The sequence below is a fragment of the Dermacentor silvarum genome, chromosome 11 (genome assembly GCF_013339745.2).
Source record: "Dermacentor silvarum isolate Dsil-2018 chromosome 11, BIME_Dsil_1.4, whole genome shotgun sequence".
Classification (NCBI taxonomy): Eukaryota; Metazoa; Arthropoda; class Arachnida; order Ixodida; family Ixodidae; genus Dermacentor; species Dermacentor silvarum.
The window spans coordinates 109,729,248-109,755,273 of record NC_051164.1 but is presented as its reverse complement, the minus strand read 5'-3'; the positions used below and the strand labels follow the sequence as shown (position 1 = coordinate 109,755,273).

The 26,026-nt window shown below is 46.9% G+C and overlaps 1 protein-coding gene across 5 annotated transcripts in view; it reads right to left on the bottom strand.

The window, feature by feature from the left end:
- LOC119434064 (collagen alpha-1(I) chain-like) overlaps positions 1-26,026 on the bottom strand; it is a 135,434-nt gene that overhangs the window by 21,267 nt on the left and 88,141 nt on the right. For all 5 annotated transcript variants that reach the window (XM_037701379.2, XM_049658835.1, XM_049658836.1 and 2 more), the window contains 9 exons: positions 25,437-25,533; positions 22,826-22,921; positions 20,333-20,387; positions 18,476-18,666; positions 17,061-17,415; positions 15,830-15,922; positions 13,348-13,703; positions 8,942-9,220; positions 4,202-4,658 (listed from right to left, as the gene is read on the bottom strand). In XM_037701379.2, coding sequence (XP_037557307.1) covers positions 4,202-4,658; positions 8,942-9,220; positions 13,348-13,703; positions 15,830-15,922; positions 17,061-17,415; positions 18,476-18,666; positions 20,333-20,387; positions 22,826-22,921; positions 25,437-25,533 — 1,979 coding nt within the window. The remainder of the gene's footprint in view (positions 1-4,201; positions 4,659-8,941; positions 9,221-13,347; positions 13,704-15,829; positions 15,923-17,060; positions 17,416-18,475; positions 18,667-20,332; positions 20,388-22,825; positions 22,922-25,436; positions 25,534-26,026) is intronic.

The window sequence follows — 26,026 nt, the reverse complement described above, 5'->3', positions numbered from 1 at the left end:
TCCCCTCGCCCTCTCTCTCACCTACGATTGTCTCTGCGCGCGCGGAGACAGTCGTAGTTGAGACAGAATGCTTCAAAAATACGTCCTTCCTTTAATTCGAACAAATTTTCGGGCCCCTTTGAGTTCGAATTATCGAGATTCTACTGTATTTGCACACCCCTAATTTTAGCTATCATACTAATTATTTTCTTCTCATGAAAGATAAATGCATAGAGTGCGCGCTAAGCCCAATTTTACTGCAAGATTTTTTTTTCAGGTACTTTTTTTTAACAAGTCATATGTTTCACCATGTCAAGATGGAATTATTTTCAGGCAAATTAGATGGTTTCTAACCCTAGTTCAAATTGACCTAGGTTACCTTAGCGCACGCCTTAGACATTCTTGATTATTTCTACATACAAACCACTGGGTTTGGATTTTTTGTCTAGATGCCAATTCTTCTCTAAACAAGAGAACCCAGTTTCTGCAGTATATCAGGAATTACTTGTCCAAGGACAAAAACAATTACATTTTTGAATTCGGCACATCAAATTACACAAGGTGTGCAAATTTTGTTTATATCTATCGCTAAAAATAAACTTTGCTTTCAATTGTAGCCTCTCGCCTATACAACTTAGACCACTTATAACGTAACCGATTATAGTCTAGAACTGGCTATAACGCAACCTTTTCTGACTCCCGTTTGCCCTCCTATAGGACTCCATGTATACACATACCGCTTAAAGTGCAGCCGCATGAGACGAAATACCGGTTATAATGCGGCTCCCGCTGGAAAATCCCGCCGCCAAGCGCGGTAGCGAGCACACTTCGAGGTGCACTGGCTGATGGGAGGGGAGAGCAATGAGGGCGATGCGGAGGAGGAGCATGATATGCGGAGCGAACGAACGAACAAATATCACGTCTTGTACTTAATAGCGCATAAAAAGGGACGAGGCACAGATGGACGACGCGAACACAGCGCGTCGTCCATCTGTGCCTCGCGTCGTCCATCTGTGCCTCGTCCCTTTTTATGCGCTATTAAGTACAAGACATGGAATACCAACTCGCCAAATCTTACGCTCTTACAAATATCACCTTTCAGTGGATACCTGCACACTGTGGCATTATAGAGAATGACCATGCAGACGCTCAAGCAAGAACTGCTTTAAATAATGCTCCTGGAGTACGCATTGCGTTCTCACGTAAAGACAGGAATGCCCTATTTACCGTATTTATATTCGAATCTAGGCCAATAGTTTTTTCAAATAATCATATACAAAACTCTTGGGTCGGCTTAGATTCGAGGATTTTGAAAAACGCACCAGTTTTTAACTGAAACTGATAAATATGGTGCATAGTTAACGCCATCTAGAAAAGTCAGTATTGCAGCCGCTACTAGCCGCGCCAGTAGCCAACTGAAGTACACGAGCGACGTCGCCATTTTGACCTGTGTCGTATCGGTAGTATCGGTATGGTGTATTATCGGCGCGCGGCGTGGCATTATCATAATGGGCATTATCATAATGTCACCAAACAGGCGATGTCACTATAGTACCGCTTTCTAACGAACAGTTGTGCTAACCACAGAGGCATCGTCAAAAGTTCAAGCCAGACGGGACTTCGGCATTGATGAGAAAAACGTCCGTCGTTGGAGGGGGCAACGCGAGATGCTTTTTGCGTGCGCCACAAGGAGGATGACATTTACCCAGGAACTTTGATTGAGCGCTCCTTCAAAAAGTGCAGCATCTCTAATGCGCTTGATGGTACTGAATATAGTGCAGTGTTTGAAAATGGCAGCGATATGGAAGATAGCAACAAGGCTAGCACGGATAATGACCTAGAATGAGCTCGGCATGTTCATATTCAATAAATGCTGTTTTCATTTTGTGAACCCTGTCCTCGCTTTTTTGTTCAGCCGACATTCGAGGTAAGTTTTTTTTTAATGGCTGCGGACTTTGGGGGTTCGGCTTAGAATCGGAGTCGCCCTAGATTCGAGTAAATACGGTAGTTGTAATCGGGAGTTCGACGGAAGCCATCTGGTTTGGATGGAACATGACAAATAAAACTTTCAAAGCAAGACATTTCAGCTTCCATGCGGAAACGACTTTCCTTTAAAGGTTTATTTGGTCGGTGTACCGTCATTCTTTGTCAACTCGCCCTACTTCGTTGTGTAATACGCAGCGCTACATCGGAGCACTGGACCCAGCCACATCGGCAACACAAGCCAGTGCATAAATGGGACCCAGAAATGAAATTCTGTATGCATCACAAGCTCAACAAAACATTGTCTGCACCAGTGAGTCTGCAGCGCGCGGCTTCTTCATGAAGCCTGTGTGCATATCCGAACCAATCCGTCTTCGTGCGCTTGTGTAGTTCAAATCCAGCGCTACTGCAGCTCCACTAACGTGAAACCTGGGTAAGTGCGAAGCAGTGATGCGCCAGTGCTGGAGTAGCGCTGGAGGGAGGAGCAATCGAGTGCTTGTGAGGTGGTGGCGCCCTCTCTTGCGCTGCAGTGGTACCAGTCTGGCGTTTCGGAACCGATTTTAACGAGTTTCTGCTAATTAATGTGCTTAACGGTTCATTATTCCAGTCTTTCAAATTATTCTGAATCATGTTAGTTTATTTTGAACCGGTTTTGATCAATTCTGCACTTGTTTTGACTTTTTTTGAGCACTTGTTCTTGAGCGTGATCACGACGGACACCAACACCAACAGCCCGGTGCAGGCCCGCGGTGGTTGCTTAGACGCTCAATTTAGTGGTGCGCTCTGCACTGAACGCGGCTTCAGTTTCTGTGCACCTGTCGCGATGTGCGTCATCATGATTGCAGATAACATGCACGCAACCTCGACTGCTGTCAGTTTAAGCAGTGTTCCGCAAATTTAGTTTGGCGCTATTAGGCTTTATGTACACTTGTGAGCTGCCGCCACAGTTTGTGCACATACAAACTTGGTAGGCATTCGCGTGCAGTTGTTGCCACAGCCGATTGCCCGAGAAACCAAACTCCACTTTGCGCGTACTGCTGCACGTTCAGTCTGTGCGCGTGATCGCATGCGTAATCTCCATGTAATCGTTTCGGGTACAAACATATCAAGGGCGAGCTTCCCGCGACGGCATGCCGCCGGACTCCCCCGCCGGCTAGGCCTAAACACCGCGCCTAGTCAGTGACCAAAGTTGTGGTTTGGTGCCGAGTCACCGAAATGCATTGCAGTGGCTGTACGGCACATGGAAAGCAGAGAAACCACTTCGATAATGAAAGTGAGGGCACGGGCAACACTGGAATAGCGGCAACTTGGTCTGTGGATGTTTTCTACACCGTGCATACGCCGATCAGTCCGAGAATCCGGTAGAGGCACTGACTGTACTGTGTCTGAAATTTCGGCCGCCGTTGCTTTTTTTTAAATTTTATTACTCTGTCTGCTTGATGCGAATACCACGGTTACTTGGACATTACCCTTTCAACGTTCGTAAATTAAACGGATGCAAAACTCCTCATCGCATGCTTTAATTCTCAGATACGCACGGCTGTTTGTTTAACAAGTTCTGCACATGTGCAGCCTTTGAACACTTGTTTTGGTTATAGTGCGTTACCGCTTATAGTGTGGATATTCGCGATTTCGGTGACTTACACTATGAGCGGTCTATGCTGTACTTCAGGACAGGGAGCCAGAACAACTCTGCTATTGTGTGCCTCTGATATCCTACACATGATGCCAACTGAACGGAAGCTTCACGGAAGAATCAGTAGCGCACAATCAGCAAGCCCTCCTACCCTCTCAGAACACATTGTTGGCTCTCATTACTGATTGGCGAACACAAGCCCTAGCTTTCACTGCACAGCAACTAATCGGTGAGGCAGAGTACGGAGTACAGCGGCAACAAAAGAAGAAACACAAACAGCTTGTATGTGTCCTTTTCCTTCTTCGTGTTTTGTTGTCGCAGCACTAAACTTTCCCAATGATGACACGAATTGCATGCAGTATTTTGTGAGCAACTCTTTAGCATAATTTCACAGCACACAGACCGGTATCAAAGACAGGAAGAGGGAGACAAGCTGATCAACAGTGGTCAAACAAGGGACGTCTCAGGCCAGCGAGAACATTTCGACAAGGGGACTTGTCTTCATTGATGAAGGCAAGTGTTGGCCAAGAAAAGCTGAGGCTTCCCCTGTTCACTCACTGCTTGCTATTTAGGTGGCAGCTGACAGTAGACAATGCCACTTACCCGCTCCCATCTGGGCAGGATTGCTGCCACAACCAGGTCCTCCCATGCCTGGGTAGGGCCCCGCACCCGCCGGGAAGCAGCCGCCGTTGGGTGGTCCGCAGCCCTGGTGCTGCGGATGGTGGCCCTGCTGGGGGGGTGCGGGCCCTCGGCTGCCGGCAGGGGAAGGGCCCCTCTGCGGCGCCATGCCCGCCGGGCCGTAGGGACCAGCGCCCCACGATTCCTGAGGCTGCCAGGCACCGGCACCTCCACCTCCAGGATGGGGAGGTCCACACGCATGCGGAGGGCCACAGAAGCCAGGGCCAAACGTCTGCGGGACCTTGAGAGGCCCACCGCCAGGGGATGGTCCCATGGGGCCGCTTGGCATGCCCTGGGAGCCTCGCTGCTTCATTTGGGCAAGGGTGTTGAGCCAGGCGGCTGGGTTCTGTTTACTGAACTGCTGGATCTTGAGTGGGTGCTTCTGCAGAAACCGTGCACATGGGTGTCCAGTTCAGTATATTGTGGAGCACAAATCCAATGGCCAAAACATGTCAAGTTCAATAGAATTGTGAACTGGGCGAGTTCGTGAAGTGCCATAGCGAAAAAGGGCACAGATGGGCTGACAACGATATAAACGCTCATGTCCTTGGCCTTGTCCTGTTAGCACTCTTTTTCTGCTATGACCATCAGGTTCAACTTAATTCCAGTGAAAGTGCATTCAGTATGCCCTACACTCAGTGAACTAGTTCCCACGAGTTGTGCAGAGTGAGCCCAGCACCTCCTCTTGCATTCTCTCTTTCGCAAATTTACAGATTGCTACCAACTCTTTCCACACAAATCCTGTGCTGCATGAAAAGAATTGCAGCATGCTGCTTCCCTGATGAAATGAACTGGGAGACAGCCGTAGCTCAATCAGCACACATAATGCAGAGGATGTGACTTCGACTCCCACCGGCTCCTACTTTCATTTCCTTTTTTCATTATTATTTCTTTGTTCAATTAAAGGAATGGTTAATTTCCTCTATGCTTTCCTGAAATTCCTTGTCTACAATGTGACTAAGAAAGTGCATATGAATTGCACAGACCATGTGGGAAGCAGCTTAAAAACTAGCAGGAACTTTTCGTGTAAGCAATATGCCAAAGAAAACTTATAAGGTAAAGGAAACATGCCTAAGCAGGTGGCTACGTGTATCAGAGGTTGGTATCATAGGGGTATATCACTCACTCCATATTCATGTCACAGGTGTGTGAAGGGGTGTGTAGACATGAGGGCGTAAGTGGACATGGGTATGAATGGAAGTGAGTGCCAGTGAGAGTGTGAACAGCAGTAACAGTTAACGTGAGTGCGAATGAAAGTCAGTAACAGGGAGAGTTTGAGTGGACATGAGCATGAAAGTAAGGTGACTGTTGGCAAGTGTGAGTGGACATATGTATGTGAGTGGGAGCTGAGGAAAGTACAAGGATGTCGGTGCCACTCAGCGTGAATGAAATGGACTATGAATAATACTGAGTATTGATGAGCATCAGAAGGAACGCAAGTGTGCACCGATTAATGCAGTGCAGATAAGTAAGCGTGAGTACTGTATCAGCCTATTCTGCCAACCTATGGATATGTATAACTGCTCCATATACAGTTAAACCTCTATATATAACAAATTTCAATGACATAAAATTCTAAATATAATGAAGTATTCAACTTTTGATAACTTCTCGTCCATAGAACACCATATATTAGAACCTCAATACAACGAAGTATGTTTATACACGATTTCCTTACTATAACGAAATTTCACTGCACCCCCAAAGAAATACCTAGACAATATAAATGGAAACTTCTGTGGACGTACATGGTCAAACGGTTTAATTACTGTAATTACTTGAATCTAACGCGCACTTTTTTTTCCGATAGAACGGGTCCAAAAATCGCGTGCACGTTGGAATCGAGTACGACCCTAAATCTGCGTTACCATATCGCCATTGGCATTTCAAATGGCCACCTCGTGCACGCTTCGAGCCTAGCTGCCATAGCTTCCTCCATGTGATGTAGTACCTGTGCTTAGGCATTAATTTACCATCTGTTTTCCCGTTTTCTGCATTTGCTCTATCAGCATGAAGTGCCGAGTTCATCGTGATGCCGCATTTAAAAGGAAAGTGATCATGTGAGCGGATATGGAGAGAAATCAGGTCGCGTCACGGGAGTTCGGAGAATCCGAAACCTGCGTGCGGGACTGGCGCAAACAGGAGAGAATTTTTGACAGCAAAGCAACATGGAAGGGTTTCGGTGGCCCGAAGCAGGACGTATTCTGCGACGATCCACTTCGGCGATACGATCGCCTCTGCCGTATCTTGGAAGTAATCTGCGACAGGGCGCGCGCTGTGTTTTTGCCGCTTATCGTTCGTGTTGAAGCGAGAGGCGTGCTAGCGCAAAACTCAATTCGCTCGCCGTTGCTGCCGCGCTTCATCACTCCAGCGTTTAGACAGCGAGTTTCTGCAGTTTCCGTGGTCATCGAGCGAGATGTGTTCATGTTTGCTTGTGCGTGCGTGACACCACGCTTGTTAATTTAGTTAGTAAGCGAATGTTTATAAGTTTATACGGCCGATAAAAAGCACTATCTTTACTTCGTATAACTGTCTACTAATTTGCTATCGCAATCGATGCTTTGCTTTTAGGGCGAAACTGGGACATTAAACAAAAAAATTTCATCGCGACTTTAGTGCATTGGGAGTAAATGTTATTTATTTATTCATTTTTTTTCAAATGAGAGAAAGTATTATTTCTGTATGAAAGCATTAGGTGCACGGCACTGTAAAGTTTTTTTTTCTGTCTTTTGGTCATGGAAAACGGGTACGCGTTACAATCGGGGGCGCGTTACAATCGAGTAAATATGGTACATGCTTGTGGATGCATCTCACGAATCGTGGGCCACACGACCTGCTGATGCAGAGCAGCACAATCTTCCGTCTAAAGCCCACGTGCGATAAGACTCTGTTCCACCCTGTGTGCTATATGCTTTAGGTGTAACTGAAAGCATGCAAAGGTAAACAAGAAGGATGGCGTTCCCCCCGCCTGTGTGAGGGGGTGGGGGAGATCGCGCTCGCGGTAACGCGATGAAGCATCCACAGTAACAAGGGGAGGGACGTGGCTCTACATGGCTGAGCGCATACGCAGACTGTGTGCCCTGTTTTAGAGGTGATCAGCCATGTGTGCAAAGACTGGGCAAGCTGAGATAGTGTAGCATCATGTGCTGTCTTCACGTACATTTAGTACTGGAGGCTGCGTAGTCTCCAGTTTCGGAGACCCGAAGCATTCGCGCTGCTGGCACTTTTTATTATAGCGTTGTCCCACTGCAGGTGACACTATCAGCTGCGAGGCGGAGTGGATGCGTAAGCATGGCTGGCTTCGCTTCGTACTGCCGATGTGAGGATATCGTCAACACACATGAAACTGTATCATTCATCGCCGACTCTTAAATTCAACTAAATTATATTTTTTCGCATCCAAATTTGCTTTTTCCGATTGCCTGATACAGTTAAACCTGCTTATAATGAACCTCCATATAACGAATTCTTGGATATAATGAAGTTTTTTTATTCCCCGCCGTTACTCCATAGAAGCACATGTATTTCAGACCTCTATGTAACGAAGTAGCAGCGGGAGACCCCCTTGAAATAACTAATTTTCCCCGCCGACAACCTAGAGATTTCGCCCCAAATTTTGTCATTTTTGCGCCAGCAGCAATCGGAAGCACCTTCTCCGCAGCGACGGAATGCTTGGCGCGCTCGCTTGGCGCGCTCGAATTCACGGCGACTGCAAGGCAAGAGCGAGCGCACGTGTGCGTGCGTGCAAGCGTGCGCGAGGTGGGCCTTTTCCCCCTCCCTTCATTCAAAATTGATCCTGCCGCTTTCTGCAGCTGGCCTAGCCCACCAAGCCAGCACTCTCCTTTTCCAGTTGATGTTGCCGAATGAGGAAAAAAAAAAAAAAAAAAAAAACGAGCCTAGCTCCTGTAGCTTCGACCATGTGCTGTAGTACGTGTGCTTAGGCATTAGCCTACCAATTTAGTTAAAGAGCGAATGTTTACAAGTTAATACGGCCGATAAAACTACTATCCTTACTTCCTATAGCTGTCTGCTAATTTGCTGTCGCAGTCAATGCTTTGCCTTTCGGGCGAAACTGGGACTTTTTTGTTCACAACTTTAGTGTATTCGGAGTAAATCTTGAGCGATAGTTGTATTTCTGTATGAAAGCATGAGGTGTGCAGTACTGTAAAGGATATTTTTTCCTCTCTTTTGGTCACGGAAAACAGGTGCATGTTACAATCGAGGGCGCGTTAGAATCGAGTAAATACGCTAAGTCTTTCTTTTTCCAATTTTCGTCCCAACCCTACATATAACGAAATCCGCTTTATAACGAAGTTTTTCTGGAATTTCTCAATTTCGTTATATCCAGGTTTAACTGTAATTCAGAAAATCTTGTGGCCCCTTTCTTGCAAGAAAGATCCATCAGCGACTATACTTATTTGCACAAAAAATTGAGTTTCAATCTAACGAAACTCCGATATAACCAGCAAATTTCTGATTTTACAGCCTTCATTATATCGAGGTTTAACTACACTTGGCGAGCCACAAGACCAATACAATTCAAAGCTGATCCATCAACACACATAACCTGCCACAACAAGAACATTAGCTCCCAAACTAAGATGAAATCTATTCAGGCAATCAGTCCGCAGACAACTGGAAATCCATTTAGAACACCGCACTCACTTCTAGAAAGCGCTTGGTTCCTGGCTGTGCACAGTGGAACGCAATGATGCTGGGGCATTGTCCTGTCAGCACAGCCTCGGCCGCCTGATTCGCCAGGCCCGTCGTGAAGACAAAAATCTGGCTCTGCTGCTGCATGTACTGTGCTTCCAGACCGCCGCCACCGACACCAGCGCCACCCTGTGGAGGCATGGGGCAGCCTGCCCCGCCAGGGGGCATCGTTGGCCTCGATGGCGGCCTGTGCAGCCCTGGAGTGCCCATGTTGCTGCCAGGCGGCAAGACCTGCGAACCAGTGTTAGTAACTTAGTGAGAATGAAGATAAAGTTGGCGAGTTTCATTGCAATAGCAATTATACAGACACTTGAGGCGTGTTCATGCCGTCGTTGTGCTGCCACACTATCGATGGTGCATACACAGCCCACGTGTGGAGGGTTACAAGGTTTTTTGAAGACGCGAGAGGTGAGAAGTGTGTTTGGTTGGAAAAACAACAAAGCCAAGCGTATGCGTTGTCATGCTCCTTTCAGATATAACGGACCATATTTCAACCTTAGTTTGCTCGACCTATGTTATTAATGCAACGAAGTTCGCTTTTATTGGACCGCACTACAATGGACTCTCGGCTACAATGGACTCTCGGCTACAGCGGACGAAACTAGCGGAATATTTTTTAAAATCGGGCGTATAACACGTACTTTAGCCGTGTCGACATGGGCTGACAACAGATTTGCGAGCGTCAGCCGACCATCGTGGCTCCATCGCGCGTGAGGGAAGAAGGCGGGGCATAAGCGAGTGCTGTCCTCTCTTGCGCACCGCGAGGCACAGGGGGAGGCGGGGGAGGGGGGGCGGGGGCGTTTTTATCTGGCGGCTGCTGTGTATCTTGAAAGCGATCTGCGATGTGGGCAAAGTGCGCGCCCGCGTGGGCCTCATCTTCAAAGCGATCTGCGATTCACTAGCTTCAGTGCATCCTATGCGCTGTGCTTTCGACGTTTAGTTCGTGTTGAAGCAAAAGACAGCACAAAGGTCAATTCACTCGCTGCTGCTGCCGTGCTTCCTCACTCCAGCGTTTTGACAGTGACAGTGAATTTAGTAAGCGAATGCTTGCAACTTTATACGCCCGATAAAACTGCTACCCTTACTTCGTATAGCTGTCTACTAATTTGTGATTGCAATCGATGCTTCGCCGTTCATATCTCACTCTGTGCACTAACGTTATTAGACATCGCGACTAAAGTATCGGAAGCGAGGCGTTTCAGATATTATGGACTTAAGATAACACAAACACTTTTGGTCGAATTATCAGAGTCCGTTGTAATGAAAGTCGACTGTATATATATGCTTTTTTTTTTCCTCATAATCCAAATGCATAAGCTGGTACTCTTGCATCTATAACCGACATATTGTTATATGTGGTATCATTATAAGTGAACTGCACTGCACGTGAATAACAGCAACGCCGGAATGCTTTGTCCCTATATGTGCCTTTAAAGCCTTTATTCTTGCGTTTACTGCCGTACATGACACCGCGCTGGCTGCGTGCCTTCATAACTGCGTAGTCGCCATCCCTCATCTGATAGATAGCGGCGACAGTTTCATCCGCTGTTGCGGCAAACGGTACTTTCGTTCTGACTCTGTGCGGCGTCAGCCGCGCGCTTTCAGAACCACAAGGTTGACCTCCGTGATCCCGTCGAGAGCGGCCGTGATTTCGTCGGCAGCAGTTACAGCAAACAGAAGCTTCGTTCTGACTCAGTGCAAAGGTGTCGAGGATGAACAGCACCGTCTAGATCGCATGGGACGGACGATTTGTTGGCGACCAGCTCACTGACAAAAAAATAATCAAGATGTGCGCACCGTCGTAAAGAGCGTGCCTCAAATGAAGAAGCGCGCCACAGTCACGTGACTTCCTTTGCCGTGCCACGGCTGTGCCGCGAAGGAAGTCGCGAGACTTTTGTTGCTGCAAGCTCTAATCAGTCGCGAGATGATGAGAATTGCAGCTTCCGCACTGCTTTGGTACAAAATGGAAACAGGATTTGGTGATTAATTCTGTAAATAAAAGCGTGTTGACATAGCAAGCATTTCTTTACTGTTTCTTGATACAGTCAAATCTCAACCTAACGAACCTCGATTTAACGAAACTCACAATGTAACAAATTAATCTTATTTCTTGATCTTAGTGACATTGAATTAACAAAACCTCGATTAACAAAATTTGCGATATAACGAAGTTTTGCGCTACAAGTACAACTGTGTTATATTAAGGTTCGACTGTACCTTCGATCATTCGACATTCGATTAATTCGGACATTCTTTTTCAGTCCCGTGAAATACGAATTAACAAGGTCTGAGTGGAATAGGCACTAAACATCAATCCTGTATGGAGCCCTGATAAACGCTAACGTTCTTCCATTGGTCTCGTCCCGTGCACAATCCAAGTGTGATGCTGCAACGCCGCAGTTGGCACTCCTCAGCATTGCGACACATGTGGCCGCTGCCAGGGTGCCAGCGAAATCTACGCAGAATAGTGTGTCCTGGGTGCTGCGTAGTGTCAACATGTCAGCCCAATGTAAGTGCCCGAGTAGCTTGAGCATAAGCTTGGTATTGTTGTCAATGCTTCGCCCTACAGGCAAAACTGACAATTTTACGACGTTAGGATGGATAGTTGGGCGTGTTGGTTAAGCATTATCTGAAGTGAAAGCGCGAAAACAATCATGGACAAAGAGAGAACACACACACACAGGGCACTTATAAGTCATCTTTACGACAAGTTAGCGTTTTCGGAGTGTTAGCTCCTTTCTTGACCTTCTTAGTGAAACAAGTATCCAGTACATTGCCCTTGTCAATTTTCTCAAAGAAATTTGGCTAAGTTCAATGCTTTGCTCCTGTTTTACCTCAAGGGGGATATACTACGTGCCTCCATTTGTCGCTACTTCTGAAGACATACCGAAGAGCTAATTAGTGCTGGTGAGTGCGCATGAGTGTGAGTGAGCCAGAGAACATACTGGTGAGTTAGTATGAGCGAGTATCCACTTATTCTGCCGACATATGAATCTGGGTCCCGAGAAGGATGTCGTGCTGTCCTTTCTTTCTGTGCTGTTCTTTGCGCTAGTAATCCTAAATGTCAAAGCACAGCCAGTTAAGCAAAGGCTTTTTGAAGAGAAATGAAGCCACCAGAAGCACAGGCAAAACACAACCTAAATATTTGACACCAATTTAGAAAATTGGGTGGTGTTCTCCCTTTCACACATCCCGACCATTCACTCACTACTGCAGGAGGTAATTTTAAACTTTAGTTTAGGAAATCATGAGGAAGACATGTAGGAACAATTAAAGCATAAAATAAAGACAATTCCAAGCAAGTACAGTGGAATCTCGATGATACGATCACGGCTAATACGAATTTCCAGATGATACAAATTTTTCTGAGGTCCCGGCCGAGCCCCATTACTTTGCAACGTGCTAGAGAACGGTTGTTACGAATCGATTTTCGATTCGTAACAACCGCGTCGGTTAATACTAGCTGCCCCACCGAAGGCCGCGAAAGAGAATTGCGAGCAGTCACGCGCGTTTTCCCTTTTTCTTTTGGTGCGGAGGCGCGGACGCGGCGCCGGACAGCGCGGAAGCCGCGACTGGGCACGAAGAGTTTGAAGTAGCGGCGCTTTTGTTGCTTTTGCGCTTTTCCTTTTGTCTCTTCGCTTGCTGCGGCGGCCGCTCTTCCCCACGCGTGGCCGCCGCAGGAAGCGAAGGCTCGTGCGGTCTATCGCTTCAACGGAAACTGAGCGGCGTAAGCACGGCGCATACAAAGGTCAGAGCCGTGTGGAGATTGCTTTCAAGATACGGTGCGCGCGACAACACCGACAGCCGGCACAGGCGCAAAGTAGAAGAACGCATTTGTTGGCACGTCTCATGCTCCTCCTCCGCATCGCCCTCGTTGATCTCCTCTCCCATCGGTGGGCGCACCTCGTTGAGAAGCGTGCTCGCTACCGCCCTTGTCGGCGATATTTTACCGCGGAAGCCGCATTATAACCGGTATTTCGTCTCACGCGGCTGCACTGTAAGCGGTATGCATATACATGGAGTTCTATGGGAGGGTAAACAGGAGTCGGAAAAGGCCGCATTGTAGCCAGTTCTTCACTATAAACGGTTACGTTATAAGTGATCTATATTGTAAATGCTTTTTACATGCATGTGCCTGAGTGAGTTCACCTCTGCCTCTTTAATTTAGCTAGTTTCAATTGTGTTTCAATGATACGAATTTCGGCTAATATGAATATTTTTCGTGACCCCGTGAGATTCGTATCATCGAGGTTCCACTGTACTTATCACCATCACCTAGCAACTTTTCGCTAAGAATAGTGTGTTTTCAGCCACGACCTGGTGACTTTACCCACACAAAACAAGTTGCAAACACTGACCTGTGGTCCACCCATGCCAGGTCCCCCCATGGGGTTCGGTCCTCCTCCTACGGCCATGTTTCCCCCCGCCATATGCGCCGCTCCCGAATGTGGATTGCACGGTGCGCCGTGGCCGCCAGGGACTCCAGGGTGAGGCTGTGTATGCTGCTGATGGTGCACCATGTGCGGCGGCATCCCGCCGTGGGGAAGCTGGGGTGCGCCACCACCGCCCCCCATGGTGAGGGTGCCACCCGCGTGGTGGTGTGGGTGCGGGGGTAACTGCTGCTGCTGTGGCCCCCCCATGGTCTGCTGCTGTTGCTGCTGTGTCGGCATTGTGGGCAGCATGGGACCGCCAGCTGCTGCTGCGGCATCTGAGGCTGTTGGATACGGAAGAGAAGATGTAACATTTAGGATTTCATTCTGGGTTCCAAAAGCACAATCTGATTACGAGGCATGCCGTAGTGGGGGACTCTAGATTAATTTTGACCCCCTGGGGTTCGTTAACGTGCACCTAAGCCTATATTACATAGAGACGTCTTTGCACTTCTCCCCCATCGAAATGTGGCCGCCGCGGCCAGGATCGAACGCACGACCTTGAGCTCAGCAGCGCAACATCATAGCCACTAAGCTACCACGGCGGATGGAAGAGAAGGTTGTGCTGTTAGCAACGAGTAATTGAAAACAACTTGGGGAGAGCTGAACAGCATTCTTGTTTAGGACCAGTGCAAGGGGGGATCTTTTAGATGTACAGAGCAGGTTTTATTTCTCTTGTGCTGTTGGCTATACCATGGCGCTTGCTTCACATGCTGAGCTGTCCTGTAGCTAATACAGTTGAACGTGAACATAACAAAAATGCATATGACACAAAAAATACCTTGGTTATAGCCTATTTCTTTATAAGCATGCATTCGTTACATGCTGATGTCAGTGAAAGAAGTTTTATACTGACTTCATTATATCCAAGTTTTCTACAGCGAGGTTTCACTTGTAGCAGCACCAGCAATGCGCAGAGCTGTTGTGAACGCGGGGAAAACGCGGATGGCGTTGACGACAGTTCTGCTTGTAACTGGTGCTGCTACACACTCTAGTTCTTTGCCAGCCCTTTGACACATTAAAGCAAATACCCCCTGAAATGTGCAGACTTGTTTGAATAATTGTTATTATATTAATGGGTGCCTGCACATAAATAAATTTGAACATAGGCCGTCATACTCACTCGTTAGTACACTGACCCATACTCGCTCCACATTCATTTCACAGGCATGACAGAGCGTGACTTAGTATGAATGCGCTTGAATGCCAGTGAGTTTAAATGGATGGGAGTATGAATGTGAGTGACTGCTGGTGAATGTGAGTGGACGTGAGTGTGTATGTAGGTGAGTGCTGGCAAGTGCGCATGAGTGTGAGTGAGCCAGAGAACATATTGGTGAGTGAGTATGAGCAAGTATCCACTTATTCTGCCAACCTGTGAACCTGAGTCCCGAGAAGGATGTCGTGTTAAATGGATGGGAGTATGAATGTGAGTGACTGCTGGTGAATGTGAGTGGACGTGAGTGTGTATGTAGGTGAGTGCTGGCAAGTGCGCATGAGTGTGAGTGAGCCAGAGAACATATTGGTGAGTGAGTATGAGCAAGTATCCACTTATTCTGCCGACCTATGAACCTGAGTCCCGAGAAGGATGTCGTGCTGTCCTTTCTTTCTGTGCTGTTCTTTGCGCTAGTAATCCTAAATGTCAAAGCACAGCCAGTTAAGCAAAGGCTTTTTAAAGAGAAATGAAGCCACTAGAAGCACAGGTGTCAACAAGTCCAGGCTGCATTGAGCAGTACCCCTCTAGAAAGCTCTGAGTGAGTACGAAAGCTGTGATCACCTACACAGTACACAATGCTGTACAGAGTTTTCTCATCACAGCAGTCATGAGACTCCCCGCAGATGCTTGGGTTCAAACGGCGGCACAATTATCTCTAAAATACTATATGGTGACCATTACAAATTATCATGCAACTTGAGGCAGACACTTGAATTAGCAGCTGTTATCAAACAGTGATGACTAAAGAACAGATACAACAGGTATGTGTTTGGCTGAAATTAAGTGCTTGCGTTTATCGGCTCTCAAAAGTGGGTTACACTTGGCAAGGTTGGATTTTCAAGCACGTTTTGTAACAGGTATTATGATCAGACAACTCTGTATGCACCATGGTGGGATGCCTGTAACATGCCTGCCGTTTCATAGCACGGGAGTGACGAACCTGCCTGGACATGTGCAGAGCTTTGGAACATGGAAAATTTCCCAGGGCCACAGAACATGGGCCAATGCAAGCTCTGGTCGAGCGCTGGGAAATTTGTCAACATTTTATGCTCACACCATTTGCTGTCGGGCTATCGTGCCAGTAGCACTACACAAATTGCTGTAGCAATCCTGTGGACTGTAGTTGTACTACACCGCAGTAGGTTTACTATAAAGCATTCTGGAGTAAATATAAAAAAATAAAGGTCAATGACTTACAGGTTGGTGTGGCCATGGATCCTGGATTATCCTTATTGCCTGCAACCATGCCATCACCTGGGTTGTCACCTAGCATGGACATTGGTGGTCCACCTGAATTATTGCAAATGACATAATAATAGATGGTGTATAACACACTTGAACGAAAGGAAGCAACAATGTGCAAACACTCAGAACATAACCCGGCCAATTATCAGTATCGCTATCTCTGTAGGTAGCTATCCTCGTAAATATTCAACACGCCAGCTCTTGCAAGCTTATTCTGATATGAAAAGACCTAAAGCACACAAAACATGGGATGTCACCAGGAACCGATAGGTTTTGGGCACAGAAATGATTGTGAAAGGATGGTTATGCTTTCTGTTGCAATTTTTCCTCGGTTACAAATCACTGCCTGCAAGGGAATTCTGAGATGCTTTGTCACGTCTGATGGCTTTGTGAGCCAGTGCAAACACCATGAGAGCAAGTCAAGTGACAACCAAACAAAACCAACAGAGAGCGGTGACAAGGAAGGCACAAAATATTCACTCCTTTTTCGTTTTGTAATTAAGCTAGCTAATGATTGCAGATGAAGGTTAACTTTGTGGCCAACTTAATGTACTCTGAAAAAGAAGTGCAACAAGCAACAAGCTGCTCTCAATAACAGAAAGTACACAGCCTCTATAGAACACCTAAGGCACTCTACCAACAGAGCTGCAGCAGCGGTTGTCTATCCGTATGCTTTTCTATATACCCTCAAGAAGAGGCAAGTGTAACCTATGAGTGTTAGCGCCGTTCAAATCCATGGCAGTGCATGAAACACCATTAAACTGCAAGTGCACTGAGGAACATACTGTTGGAAGAAGGAAACTGAGCAATAGACCCTTGTATGCTGCCTAAGGAATCAAGCCTGCCACAGTTAAAACTCTCCCAATGATATCTAATGGAATATTCAACTGGTTGTTTCAGAGCACTCTGGTAGTGCTATTAAGGCCGTGAATGACAGGGCTGCATTATGGGAATAATCAACTTGAGTAGCATTGTTCATGCTTGCTTATCGACGTTTCAGCTAGCTTATGCGCACAGTAACAGACAGCTTCTGTCGTACACGACCATTCAAGTGCTGCTGGAGCACTCTGAAATGACCAGTTAAATATGTGATAAACATTCAGCCCTCCAGTTCACCCAATCGAATTGGGTGCCACAAATGCTAGTGGAACAGACAGGCACGAAAACAGAAAGGTTCACCTACTGTCGGACAAGGGTGGGCCGGTAACAGGCGGAAGGCTTCCACCTCCGTTGACAAGTACTCCGCCAGACGCGGCGACGTCTGCGGCAGAAACTGGCGTGCCTGGAGCACGACTGACGTTACCAGCTCCGGCGGCTTCCACCGGACAGGCAGGTGCTGCTTCCTTGGCTGGTGCTGCCTTGGGCCCACACTCGTCGGCTGCTGCTGCGGGCTGAGGCTCGGTTGCCGCCTTGTCTACCGAGGGGGCCCCGTTGCACTTCATGTCGGAGCCAGGCCGAGGAAGGAGAACCTCGTTTTGCTCCCGCTCCAGAAGCCAACGGTTCTCTGTTTCAAGGTCACGCTCTTCACGTTTCAATGCCTGCACGGATACAAGAGTCCAATAAAATTATAACGCGTCTTACATTTTCAGCAGACGTGCTGTATACCGTAGCTAAACGGGAGAACTAATCGTAAAACTTTCTACAGATGCAGTTGAGCGTCAATCCTAATTCCTAGGGACCGCAAAGATTTATCCAAAATTAAACAAATTGAGGTCCCAAACAATATAATGGGTTGATATAAAAACAGGTATAAACAAAAATCAATATGGAATACAGAGCAACTGGCCACCTTTGCTTTCCATGCCATGAACACAGTACCCAGAAACCTACACTCAGGATATCAGAGTGCTAATTGTTTCGACCAATCCAACAAAGTTGGATTTGTTGTTGTTAACTAGATCTTATGGCATTTCTGTCTTCCGTATTTGCCAGCCATTTGAACATCCTGTTAAGGTTTGAGCCTATAAAGATTACTAGGTACGTTGTGATTCACTTCTCTTGCACCCTGCAGAGATGATGTTGGTAACGCTTGCTTGAGTTCTTGTAGGTTACATATTTGCATGGCATACTATATTACTGTTCATCTTGTTATTCATCACGTGCAGTAGACTGTCCTTGCCTCTTCTTTCTAACTATACTTCAACATGCTACATTTGATTTTGTACTGTAAGCCTACTTGTTTTCCATAAACTGCAGCATGTGTGTAGACAAATAACGTAATGATGTTTATCAATGAAGGTGCTATCTTCAGCTCGTGCCTAGAGGCTATGTCAAAATGCCTAGAGCAGCTTTTATCCCTAAAAGCTGTGCAGCATGTCCGCAGTAGAAATAATGTTCACTTGATTACCATCACAACAGTCACCCTTTGCTCTGAAAACACAATGGCCCTGTTTTTCCCTAACACCACGATATTGAGTACGATAGAGCAAGAAACGACGGCGACAAGAAAGGAAACAGGACGGGCGCTTTCCTTACTTGTCCTCGTCTTGTTTTGCACTACCATACTCGTAATGAATCATTGCCGACTAGCTTGGTTGTCAGTACCACAATTGTGGCTGGGAACATCCCCAAGATTAAACAGCGGATGACACCACACACCTGTGCCTGGGCCTGGACAATGGGGAAGAGGTGCGATGAGAGGAAGGTGTGCAACTGTTTCTCCCGCGGGTTGGAGGACTTGCGGAACTGCTTGAGGAAGCCCTGCCAGTCCGACACTGTCAGGCAGACACAGTCCCACTCCCGGCTGCGTTGGGGCTTCTTGGGGCACAGCTCCCGATACAGGCGAAGGTCTGCAACAGCAACAAAGTATCTCAAAGGTAAGCATCACATGGTGCACTGCCCACACAAAGAGGTTACAAAGACAACTTCTCGGGTGGAAGTCCCCGCATCTACCAGCCAGGCCTAGTGAGAGTTTAACCATAGCATTCACAAGCTTTTGCTCATCAAAGATAGGCTTAGCAGAAAAATGAAGTGGGAGCTAAAACACTCAATTCTGGCTGCCATCTGGGCTTCGTGGATGTCGGAAAAATATGGATGTTCAATATGGATATTCAAAACCTGTGACATAGACACACTTGTTGAGCAAGTTCGTGTCCTTACTTGCACGGCCATTCATTTACTACAGGTCTGACGGATGCAGTAACAAATGGCATTTCCAGCTTCACTTTTGGGATGTCATCTCTAATGCAAATAGTAAATTATTTGGTATGTCTTAGACTAGAACTGCAGCCCAGTGTTATTGTAATCACTTTAAGCACGAGGCAATGTTTTGCTGTTGTCCACACTTACCAGCAGAAATCCTAGGGGCTGTACTCTAGCTCTCAAGCCAAGCCTACACCCGGAATACCTACTTGCAAATCAACTTCCTCATTGTTGGGCAGCACTTTTTTAGTACATCAAAAGTGACCCACCGTGGTTGCTTAGTGGCTATGGTGTTGGGCTGCTAAGCACGAGGTCGTGGGATCAAATCCTGACCACGGCGACCGCATTTCGATGGAGCGAAATGCGAAAACACCCGTGTACTCAGATTTAGGTGCAGGTTAAAGAACCCCCCCCGGTGGTCCAAATTATTCCGGAGTCCCCCACTACGGCGTGCCTAATAATCAGATTGTGGATTTGGCACGTAAAACACCATAAAAAAAAAGGCGAAAGCTCGCATTAGGCCGCCCAAAGCTCAAGACACAGCGAAGCTGGCCGATTGATTGCATCTCTTGGTTGTACCTAGATTGAACTTGGCTATGTCGAGGTTTAAACTTGGTTGTAGCTAGGCCTATACTCGTGTAGCTAAGTTGAACTTGGTAGTAGCTAGGTTCGGCCTTGGCTGCACCCGAGTTCCAATGCCGACAACACGTTCCAGCAGACCTGCTCCGTGAATACGTCTCTCTCTCTCTCGGACTTACAGCCGTCACTGCGCGTTGCATAGCACAGCTTGCAACACCGACACCGTGTTCCAGCATACCCACTCCGTGAATGCGTCTCTCTCTCTCTCTCTCTCTCACTCTCATTTTCTCGCTCCCGATCATAGCGTTCAAAACCTCTTCTTCACCTTGCAGACCATTGGCATGAGCGTGTGCGAAAACGCCAGCTGTCAACGAAGACGATGACCCTCGAACGCAATCATATGGTTCACATAAATGCATGTTCTGCAAGCGTGGCTGTATACCCTAGAGGTTACAACGCTCGCCTTGGGACCGTGGGTACGTGGGTTCGAATCCCGCCTTGGCAAGAAAGTTAATTTCCTTTTATTTCTTTCTTCATTGCTAATGATGATAGTTTCTTGATATGAACCACAAATTACGGCTGGCTTAAACAGCTTCGCTGTTAAAACATAAAAAATGATGCTAGACTACAACTGTGACATCTATGTGATGCAAAAGGCAATCTCCTGTTCTGGCAATTAAAACTTAAAAGTCTTTCACGCAACTGTAATACAAGAAGTAACAAATGTGCACCCACCTTCCAAGTACCAGTAGACATTGTCAAGAGCATCTTGGCCTACACGAATTCCACGCTAGAAGAATTAAAAAAAAAAAGGAAACACAAGGCAAAATGAATGCAGGCCCCACAAATTGTGCTTCGGAGCATAAAGTGTGCAACTGGTCGAGGGTATGATGTGGGATTAAATGGCAGTAATTTTAGCACACAAGCCATCAAAAACTAAGTCTTTCGAGAAAGCCACACAGTCGTTCTTTCCAGTAGCACCAGAATTCACCAGCAAATAAGAACAACTCTGTTCATTCACTGTGCTGGGTTTAGATATAAACCAGTATTCCTGTTATTTCTTGAAGGTTCTATACACTGTAAAGTCCAAATGCCTTCACAATATGAAAGCGCTCTGTTATCAAGATGCGAACTACCCCCATTCTAGAAGCAACTGGAGATATGCAAAAACACACAAAATACTTTCGGCATCTCTGTAACCTGGAATTGTATATATGTTCGCATGTTATGCTTATTAATATTGATACATTGCATATTGTATGTTTCTTGTGGATGATGCACACGGGCGCCCCGACGAAGAAGACGAACTGCTTCTTGCTCTAGAGCTGTCAGCTGAACTGGCCAGCGCTGCAGTTGTATTTTGTAAATACACTTTGTAAATAGTCTCCAGTGCTTAATCCTTCATTCGCGTAACGTTTTGGTGGAGAGTGCCATCCCCCGTCATCGCCATGGAGCTCCACAGCGGCCGCACCGTCCTGCTTTCCGCCATGGCTCCCGGTGACGACACCTCGTCTACTTCTACTCCTGCGAACCTGACAACGTACACCAGGTTACCAATTCCCGCGATCCTGGCATATTCTCGACCAAGATAATGTCGACGTTGAGGACTGGCTCAGCCTGTATGAGCGTTAGCCGAAACAACCGCTGGGACGCTACCATCATGCTAGTGAACGTACTATTCTACTTGGGCGGAACACCTTGGACCAGACACACGAGGATGAGATCTCTAGCTGGGATGCTTTCAAGGAGAAGCTCAGCAACTTCTTTGGAAATCCGATCAGTCGGCTGCTGGCTGCAAGAAAAGAGCTTGCTACCCGAGTTCAGTCTTCTACTGAACCGTACGTCTCGTACATACAAGACGTGCTCGCTCTTTGCTGGAAAGTCTACGAGAAAATGGCCGAGGTTGACAAAGTAGGCCACATTCTCAAAGGGATCGCAGATGACGCGTTCAACTTATTGATCTTCAACAATGTTTCCACCATCACCGTCATTCTCAAGGAATGCCGCCGCTTTGAGCTCGCCAAAAGCCGCCACGTCATTCCACAGTTCTCTCAGTTCCCTAACACGGCTGCGATGTCGTCCTGCGTTGACCTTACCGCTTCACCCCCCTTCAATGAGAACGTCACACGAATTGTTCGCCGCGAGCTTGAGGCTACAAGTCTTGCCCCGTTCCATACACGCCCACTTGACCCCACCATTGACCAACCAGCCCCAGCGATCTCTCTCATTCAGGCAGTTGTGCGGCAAGAATTTGCCAACCTCGGTTTTCCTGCTGCCTGCTCTTTCTCCCGACCTGACGCCAGACCAGTGCCGACAGCTGCGCCTCGCAGCGATCTGTATTCTCCTCCCAAATACCACAACCCTACAGAGTGGAGAACTCCGGACGACAAGCCAATTTGCTTCCGCTGCCTCCGAATTGGCCACGTAGCTCGCCCCTGCCGCAACTCCTGGACGTCCCTGTATTCGAGTTACTTTTACCCGTCTCCTCGACCATATGCCGACCCTCACCACTACTTGCCTCGCCGTCCGCCTCCTGACCTCCCATGAGAACCAATGGCATTTGTACGATCGTCAACACAGAGACGTCCACTTTTCGCCTGAATCTCTGGTACTCCTGTGGTCCCCGACTCATCACGTTGGCCTGTCAGAAAAGCTCTTGTCTCAGTACACAGGTTCATATCGAGTGCTGCGTGTCATGACTCCAATTACTTATGAAATCGCCCCAGTCAGTACCAGTGCCTCATCTGCCCCGAATTTCACTGACGTTGTGCATGTCGCACGCCTAAAACCGTATTACTCTCGTGTTACCACCGATATTTAGACGCACCGGGGATAATGATACATGCACATTGTGTGTTTCTTGTGGACGATGCGCGCGGGAGCCCTGACGATGAAGGCGAACTAGTTTCTTGCTCTCGAGCTGTTGTCTGAACTAGCCAGCGCTGCAGTTGTATTTTGTAAATATACTTTGTAAATAGTATCCAGTGCTTGATCCTTTGTTCGCGTAACAATATCATTTAAATGTTGGCTCTCATGCTTGCAGGTTGTGTGCCAATCTTGAGTGTTTTGTGCAATAATAATATCAGCTATGGATTACCAGCAAGCCATAACAAGTGTTGTACTGTGTTCCACAAATAGCTCCAGCATAGAAGACCAGTCCTGCAAATGAAAGCTGCACGACAGTGAATGAAATTGCTGCCAGGATAGACAGAGAGAGAGAGAGCTCACCAAATCCTCAGCGTCGTAGTGGTCGTCCAAGAACTCTGACAGCTCTTCTTCCCAAGACTCGTAGGCATAGTCCAGTAGCCACTTGACAGTCAGGAGCTGATTGGGGACAAGCAAGGAGACTCAAGCACAAATAGCAAAGAACATGTGTGCAATGCACCAGACCTGCAAAACGACACACACACACACACACACATACGTGCATGCACGCACGCAGAGGTCAAGGTAGTGTAATCACATGCAAGAAGAGGTCGCTGTTCAAGAGACTTCCTACAATAGGAAAGCCTGTGGCGTGCCTTTTGGGCAATGTCATTTAAGATGTTCTTGCACTGGGCAACAAGTTGGCCAACACATCCAGAAACAACACAATTTCAGTGGCTTTCTCATATTTGGTGAGACAATTCGGTGAGACAAATGGGGCCAACAACAAGATGCTTACAGACGGCGTTGTCCAACCTGTTGCCTAGTCTGACGTGGCCTTCGGAGTACTGAAAAGTTACAATGTGCCCCCAACAGACGGATGACGACAGCGGTTTGCTGCTTCGACTAGCGACAGAATTCTTCGCAAAGCAGTATGAATACTATTTAAAGGCCCTTCAACAGAACCTGTAGTGGGGGATGGGAGGCAACAGCAGTAGGTAGATCCAGACAGTGCAGCTGCAGCCACACATGTGTTGTTAACAAATCACCACACATAGGAGTGGACTGAAGCGTCTTTAACCTGAACAATTCCAACATGTTGTCCAACAGCTATCACAGACCTCTATTACAGTTTTCGGCCTCAATCATTCATCCTCTACAGATACTTTATACTATAGCAATTGCTTCAAAACGTTGCAATGCAGGTAGAAATACATAGCACAACTGCACTAATGTGCAATGGAACTGTGCAAGCCACAGCCCTGTTCAATGGTTTTTTCTTCTTTTTTTTTTTCTCTAAAAGAAGTTACTACCAGACAGGTGGAACACGGATAACACCATATACATGGTAATGCCAGTGCTACACAAACTATATATAGGCTATCAACTCGCTTTGCCTATGGCTAACTGCTCCTAAAAGTATCAAAAACCACGCCAAAGCTGTCAATAGGTTTCAAAAAAGTAGAGGGATCATACTAAAGGTTTTAAGTAGGTGACATTTCTCTAACAAGCAAAACTAAACTGAAGAAAGAATGTAGACACAACACACCAATACTTGACAACTAAAACACCTGACATGCATTAAGTCAAACAGTTTTGCACTCATCGCATGTGATCAACATCAGCCTATATTTATATCCACTGCAGGACGAAGGCGATCTCCAATTACCCCTGTCTTGCGCTAGCCGACTCCAACTTGCGCCTGCAAATTTCCTAACTTCATCACCCCACCTAGTTTTCTGCCGTCCTCCACTACTCTTCCCTTCTCTTGGTATCCATTCTGTAACTCAAATGGTCCACCGGTTATCCATCCTGCGCATTACATGGCCTGCCCAGCTACATTTTTTCCTCTTAATGTCAACTAGAATATCGGCTATCCTCGTTTGCTCTCTGATCCACGCCGCTCTCTTCCCGTCTCTTAACGTTAGGTCTAACATTTTTCGTTCCATCGTTCTTTGTGCGGTCCTAACTTGTTTTCTAGCTTCTTTGTTAACCTCCAAGTTTCTGCCCCATATGTTAGCACCGGTAGAATGCAATAATTGTACACTTTTCTTTTAAACGACAGTGGTAGGCTCCCACTCAGGATTTGGCAATGCCTGCCGTATGCACTCCAACCCAATTTTATTCTTTTGTAAATTTCCTTCTCATGATCAGGGTGCCTCTATCACAAGGGTGTACTCTCTCATGATCCCTCTATCATGATCAGGGTGTACTCTATCACAAAGATGGTGATTTCTCCTCACAAACAAACGAATACCACCCTGAGCATCAAGGTAGCAAAATTACTTTTCCATGAGGCATACGATAGAGTGTTGATACAAGAAGTATCACCAATTCGCCAATTGGCCACACCAATTTGGCCAACCCACTTCAACACGCTGTTCTCTCCCTTATGAGGCCCAACAAGGGATAGGTTGCCAAACTTCAGCTGGGAGTGGATTCCCACTACAAAGCGAATCACTGACCCAAACTGCGGCCAAACGTGACATCACCATGCTGCAGTGTAATGTGCGATGGGCAGCTATAGTCGGGTACAACTTAAGAAGACAGGAGAGGCCCCGCCCAGATGACCGAAGCGCAGCAGCCGATTTCCTCCGCGACTAAAGAAATAGTCCCGCTGACGCGACTCGCCCCGGCTTGAAGCACGGGCTGCCATGTTCTCCGTCGGCAGGGACACCGGCCGTCCAGCCATGACGCAAGTCTTCAGTGCGCGCCCATTGGCGGAGGCTCGTATGCATCCGCCTTTTAGGGGGCAAATGACGCTGCCTTCTAAAGTTGTACCCGACTATAGTCACGTGACACTTATGCGCAGCATGATCCGATGCCAGTGAGACATGTCATGGTCATCGAAGACTGTCAGTGATTTGGTACATCATATGAATGATGTTTAGGGGCTGCAAGACCACAAGTTCTGTAGCTATTTTAACAATAGAAGACAGTGTCAGCATAATCAATTAATAAAACTTGAACACACCTTGTCTCCTGGAGAGAGGTCTCTCCAGGGTCCCTTTGTGAACGAAACTTCCTTCTCTTGCAGAAGTTCAGTAAGAGTGTCTTCAAAATTAGAGATCCTGCAAACCAAAGAGGTAAGAAGCGGGATAAAGTGCACTCTTCAGTAATAATTTATTTTATATACGACAGATGTCACAAAACAAAGAACAAGTCTTGAAAACCACCGTCAAGCTTAACCACTTTGCCGAGCTGTCGAAGTGCTGTCGAAGTGCTGAAGCCAGACAAAAAATTTGTACCGTCTGCATGTTTAAGACCAATCTTTTGAAGGGATGATTCAGGATGAATAAAGCAAGGAGATTCTTCGTATAGTTGTGTAGTTGTCTACAATTCATTTACAATTACTGCTACGTAGCCCTATAAGTTCATTTACTCTTGCCTTTCTTGACATAAGAATGTTTAAGAAATGACCACCTGAAAAAAAATCTTAGATATTGTTTTTAACAAAATGCCTACGACATCAGCTCGGTTTGTTTAGTGTAATGCACAGTGCCTCCTAAAGGCATACTGGTAAGCTTAAACAGCCCAGACAAACAGATCCATGGCAAAAAAAAA